This window comes from Nicotiana attenuata, chromosome 11 (genome assembly GCF_001879085.1).
Source record: "Nicotiana attenuata strain UT chromosome 11, NIATTr2, whole genome shotgun sequence".
Classification (NCBI taxonomy): Eukaryota; Viridiplantae; Streptophyta; class Magnoliopsida; order Solanales; family Solanaceae; genus Nicotiana; species Nicotiana attenuata.
In genome coordinates, this window is record NC_031999.1 from 15,237,034 (window position 1) to 15,243,468 (window position 6,435).

A 6,435-nucleotide genomic window follows, 5' to 3' on the forward strand; every position below is an offset into this window, starting at 1 on the left:
TTGAATTCTCAAAAATTGACACTGATATTCTCATGTCATTTCTCGAAGAATCAGAGATTGAAGAAAGTAATGAAGAAAAGATCAAAACTGTGATCTTGTCTTTGGAAGCAGAGATCACGCCTGTCCTGATCACTGATTCTAATTCGTTAAAGCATATTGAAGCAGATTGTCATGACTCGAATGATTTCCAATTATATGATATTGCTAGTGAAGAGGAGAGTTGTTCAACATCATTTGATCTTGAATTTGAATGGACTGATTCAGAAATGGAATTTATAGACACGAGAGATTTTTCTCAAATGTATGATAGAGTTATGTTAATGGAGGACCATGGTCATCACACTTCCTTTTCGGAAGAAACATGTGAATCTATGCTTTATGAATAGTGTTACAAATCATCTTTATGTAATGGTGTAGCAAAGCGACACTTCTTGTAAATTCTCATTTTTTGATATATAATGTATGAGATGAGTGTCTACCAGAAACAGTGTTATATATCTCCAACGCTTTATATATATCTTTTGGCAACTGCATGTTGAATTAACAGAGTAACTTTTGGGTCATGAACACAAAGCTAAATAATATTAATGAAATATTTTTGTAGCAAAGCTACCTTGGATGTAAAATTTCAGATACAAAAATTGTGAATCACGTCCAACGGATTTTAATACTATAAGTACAATTTCACCGCTTATAGCAGATTATTACCCTACTTTCCAAATTACGTACGTATCAAATTTATTATGAAGAGTCACATGTTATTAATTGTTAATTTTGTTAGGTGTTTTCCATAATTTTTTTACCATATTTGGTTTTCCTATTTGTTAAAGGAAAAGGGCAATATAATTACCTTAATTGGGTTTTCCTTTTTTGTAAAAGGAAATTATAAATTCTTCCATATTTGGCTAGTCCCTTTTCTTGTAGGAAAAGGTTTGGAGTTCTATAAATTGAGGATCCGCCCTTCTCATTCAGTAGAATCCACAATGTAGCCATATGGGGCTTGAGAGTCTTGTTTAGGGGGAGAACTTTACGAGACAAGTGTTAGTGTGTCACTTGTGTTTGCCTCTTCGTGAGGTTGTTCTCTCAATATTTGTACTCTCTTTTTATTATAGTGGATTGCTCATCTCCGCCCTGGACGTACTTCAGTTGACCGAACCACGTTAAATGTTTGTGTCTCTTTTGGTAGATTTCTCCTTTGTTGTCTGATTTATCGTCGTTGAAGGTTTGCTTTGCTAGCTTCCGCATGACACCTGATTTGTCCAGTCCTAACAAGTGGTATCAGAGCGAGGTTCAAGACAGGTTCATCTTGGCGGGTTCAGTTCTAGCCGCAACATATTTGACGATAATCATAATTTTTGTCTGAGAAATTTGACCAGAGTGCTACGCACGTTAAGACAAACTTTGTGGTGGAGATATGGAGATGCGACCTGTTGAAGGCTATGTGAATAAGGTGGATCAAGTTTATTGTGTCAGAAAATTCAAGCCAAGGGGGAGAATTGTTAGGTGTTTGCCATAATTTTCTTACCATATTTGGTTTTCCTATTTGTTAAAGGAAAAGGGCAATATAATTACCTTAATTGGGTTTTCCTTTTTTGTAAAAGGAAATTATAAATTCTTCCATATTTGGCTAGTCCCTTTTCTTGTAGGAAAAGGTTTGGAGTTCTATAAATTGAGGATCCGCCCTTCTCATTCAGTAGCATCCACAATGTAGCCATATGGGGCTTGAGAGTCTTGTTTAGGTGGAGAACTTTACGAGACAAGTGTTAGTGTGTCACTTGTGTTTGCCTCTTCGTGAGGTTGTTCTCTCGATATTTGTACTCTCTTTTTATTATAGTGGATTGCTCATCTCCACCGTGGACGTAGGTCAGTTGACCGAACCATGTTAAATGTTTGTGTCTATTTTGGTAGATTTCTCCTTTGTTGTCTGATTTATCGTCGTTGAAGGTTTGCTATGCTAGCTTCCGCATGACACCTGATTTTTCCGGTCCTAACAAATTTAACCTAACAGTGTAAAAAAAATTATATCTTCTTGTTAGAGAAAGTACTTATTCCAAGCATAGGTTGATTAAAAAAAAAAAAAAAAAAAAAAAAAAAGGATAAGATTTCTTTATCAATATATATTGAAATTTAGTAAAAATTTACTTGTACATGACGTTTATACCATGTTAGCAAATGCATGACATTTTGTCTTTCATACACACTTTTACTATTTTTTGTTTGGTAACTAAACTTTTGTATTAATCACCAAGTAAGATATGTACAAGAAATATAACACGGCTGCAACCTGTTATCTCATTAAAATAAAATCTACCCTAACAGAGAGCTAATTTAGAATTAAAGGGCCCGTTTGGGCATAAGAAAAGATTTTTTTTTTCTGAAATTCTTTTTCACTTTTTTCCGAAATCATGTTTGGTCATGAAAATTTCAAATTTTACCTGAAGTTGAATTTCGTAATTTTTCGGAATTAAAAAAATTAATTTTCACTTCAAAGCTCTCACAAAAATTCAAAAACCGCTCAAAATTGTATTCATATCCAAGCACAACTCTAATTTTCAAATACCATTTTCAACTTGAAAATAGTTTACTTTTTTCCGCAATTTCACAATTCTTATGTCCAAACGCCCACTAAATCTGTGGACAACATTTTGTATTCTAGGGGGTGCTCTCAATGTTTTAAAAGGCGAGGGCGTGAGTCGAGGCGTTTTACCTCTGACGAGGCGAGGCGTAAGCCTTGAGACATGGGGCGTACGTCCCACGGATCTTTAAATTTTATTAATTTCAAGAATTTTAAAATAGTATAAAATAAAAAATAATGATAAAAATTTCATTAAAATAACAAAATAATAACAAAAAATCTATTTAAAATATTTATAAATTATAATTCAACTATGAATTATACGAAAAGTATGACATATATGATAATATGCAAATTAGTTGCAACGTCGTTACAACTCAAACATCAAAAGTAATGTATTCGATACGAAAACTTATATGTATCTATTAAGGAGTAATGAATCTTAAAAGAATTTCGATACTATAATTTGATATTTTTCTTAAAATACTCTTCTTATTTAATATTCTTTCTATTTGAAAGAGAATTTATATAAAAACATAATTCACAATTTAAATATGATTCTCTAGCATCATTTATTTTTAAGTTTCAACAAGTTAATAAAGTGACACATAATTCACCATACAATACCATGATAACTAATTATTTGTAAGGAGTTACTAGCTAATACTGAGCTATTAAATTAATAAGCATTGTTTCTCGTAAACGTGAAAAAAATAATATTTAAAAAAATAATTATAAAAAAATTTATGGACTATTGTTATATAGTAAAGACATAACAAAAGTTAATAAATAAATACCTTTTTTATGAAAGATTTATTTAAAGTTTACTATTACAGTAGTCTTAGTAGATAACATGCAATAATTTAAGTTTTAATTATGGCCTAAAATACTCTCAACTTAATAATTTTTAATTAAGAAAGTAATTTTGAATAGTCAACGGTTTATTAAGAAAATTTGAGTACAAGGTTAGTTACATACAATTGCATAAAGTTCTATTAGGCGAGCCCAGTACGTTGGGCGTGTCAGGGGTGTAAGCCCCGATGGCTGAGGCGTAAGTCTCACGGAACAAAGCCCCGCACATAAGCCCAGGGGCGTTTTACGAGTGCTCCGCACCGGGACGAGCCCCGAACGAGTCCCAATTCTACCTTTTAAAACAGAGGGTGCTCTAACATTAAAGACTATTGCAATCTCTATTGTTAAGAGATATGTATTGTCATTTTATATTTTAACTGTTAAATTAAATTATTTGGTTCGATGTAAACATATGATGTTGATAAGTATTTACCATCAAAGCTTATAATTTCCTACTTTGGGTATATATTGCAATTATAAGTAACGTTCCAATTGTTTAAGGTATCCTGTGTGCACCCTTATCATTCTTCTCTAGAAAAACCAAACATGCAAAATCTCATAAACCCATATAAAACAATGTTCTTAGTTCGTTTTCTCTCTTATAGACCCATTATCCACAGATTAATCTTTCAATCTCCACTATATTGTCCACCTTCACGTCCATTTTCATCATCTCAAATACAAAAATCTGATGACATCAACCTTGTCAACTACAAAGATTGGTTAAGCCCAAATGAGATCATCAAAATTTTCCAAAATCTAAAAGACCCAAATTCAGCTCTAAATTTACTGAATCAAATCTCAAAACGAAAAGATTATAAACCCAATGAAGCCATTTACAGTGTAGTTGTCAAAAACCTAGCAATGGCTAAGAATTTTGATGCAATTGAGACACTTATGGAAAAGATCAAATTTGAAAGAAAGTGTAGACTTTCTGATGAGTTTTTCTATAATGTTATTAAGATTTATGGGCATTTAGCTGGTAGAATTAATAGAGCAATTGAGACCCTTTTTGATATGCCTAATTATAAGTGCTGGCCAAGTGTGAGAACTTTCAACTTTGTTCTGAATTTGTTAGTGAATACTAAACAATTTGATGTTGTTCATAAGGTGTATATTCGTGCTTCTGAGTTGGGGGTTGAGATTGATGCTTGTTGTTTGAATATCATCATTAAAGGGTTGTGTCGTTGTGGGGAGCTTGATGCTGCATTCAAGGTGTTCGATGAATTTCCTAAACAAAAATGTCAACCCAGTGTGAGGACTTTTTCTACTATAATGCACGCTTTATGCGAGCGTGGTCGCATTGATGAGGCTTTGGGCTTGTTAGAGAGGATGGAAAAGGAGGATGTTGCGCCGGATGCTATCATGTTTAACACGTTGATTTCGGGGCTCAGGAAGCAAGGAAGAGCTGACGAGGGGATTGAGATGTTTAAGAAAGTAATGCTGAAAGGTTGTGATCCGAATCCAGGGACATATCAGGAAGTATTGTATGCTTTGCTTGATGCTAAGAGGTATTTGGAGGCGAGAAATTTTATGGCTGTTATGATTGATAAGAGGGTGAATCCAAGTTTTGAGTCTTATAAGCTGTTGATACATGGCCTTTGTAATGGGATGCTTCTTGGTGATTTAGACTGGGCGTTGAGGCAGATGGTGAGACACGGATTTGTGCCGAGGATGGGTATGTGGAGGCAGATTCTTGGTTGCTTGTTTCCCGATGGAGATTGTTGTACTACCTGTTCTTATGAAGAAATTCTTGCAGACTAATCTACAAGCGTTGGAAACATAATGGAACGGTATTACAAGTCCCTAAATACATTAAATCTAGTATGTTAAAGTTGCAGAGAAATGGTTGAAAGCATAGGTTCTATATGATTCATAGCTCTAGCTCATAGCAGCCATGACTCCCAACTTTGTCAATGCATAACTCTAGCTCATAATTCAGTTACATTTCTGCTAGGGTTACTTTCTCTTCTTTGGGCTCCCCTGTTCATGTCCTGGGGAACATAACTTCTTCCCGACCTAGTCACCCCATGAGCAGCCTCGCCTTCCATCATCTTGGCTTTTCCTTTTGACAGTTTTTTATACAAGGATTATTTTCAGGGATTATTGTGCGAGCAAGGAAGGCGAGTAAAGATGAAGAAAATGCTCAAAAGAATGCAAAAATTGAAGAATTTGGACTCAAGGAACGAAGAAGAGCAAAAGTGCGGCCTGCAGAAGAAAATGCGGACACAAGAAATATTTTGCGGACTGAATATTAGGTAGTGCCTGTTGTATGGTTACATGGAGCTTTGCTTCACCTGGGGTGCATGGCAATGCAATTTTTGTTCTTCTTTGGCAGAGGTTAAGGTGCAACGTGCAGATATCTGAAGAAACATTTGCAGAAAAACAAATCGACTTTAGCAGCTGAGGCTTGAGAGTGTAAGAACCAAATATTCCGAATTCCAACTACAGCAACTGCAACTTGAAGATTCATAGAGTTGGAGAAAACCTGACATGAATTTTAGGAGATCGCGAAAGTTTCCCCCCTCCCCCTTGAGTTGTAGGTGCACCCAAACTAACATGACTCAAAAAGGCATTTGAGTTTTGAGGACTTTTTGTAAGGTATGATTTCTTCCTTTGCTAAGTTAGTTAGATATTTATATTTCAAATATACTAGTAAGTAATATTTATATTTCAAAGAAAATTATACTCATTGATAGGGGTACACACACAATGCGCCCTATGACTAGTATATACATTATTATTATTTTTGGTAAAAACAGTGAAGTATTACCATAGACAAACCAAATATTTACACCTAGAGAGCACTTCAGAGAATTTAACCACCTTCTTTTATATATATATATATATATATATATATATAAAACCTTCTTTCTTGGGACGGAAGTTATATGAGATCTATATATATATATATATATATATATATATATATATATATATATATAAAACCTTCTTTCTTGGGACGGAAGTTATATGAGATCTATATATATATATATATATATATATAT

At 33.9% G+C, this 6,435-nt stretch overlaps 1 protein-coding gene across 1 annotated transcript; it reads left to right on the forward strand.

Annotated features, from left to right (window-relative positions):
* On the forward strand, positions 3,934-6,314 carry LOC109234161 (pentatricopeptide repeat-containing protein At3g14580, mitochondrial-like). Its single transcript, XM_019400028.1, has 2 exons — positions 3,934-5,220; positions 5,528-6,314. The coding sequence occupies exon 1, from the start codon at positions 3,974-3,976 to the stop codon at positions 5,189-5,191; it is 1,218 nt and encodes a 405-aa protein (XP_019255573.1). The 5' UTR covers positions 3,934-3,973; the 3' UTR covers positions 5,192-5,220; positions 5,528-6,314.

Excerpts from the sequence above, each read along its gene's own strand:
- LOC109234161 (XM_019400028.1), top strand. The coding sequence starts at position 3,974 with ATGCAAAATCTCATAAACCCATATAAAACAATGTTCTTAGTTCGTTTT.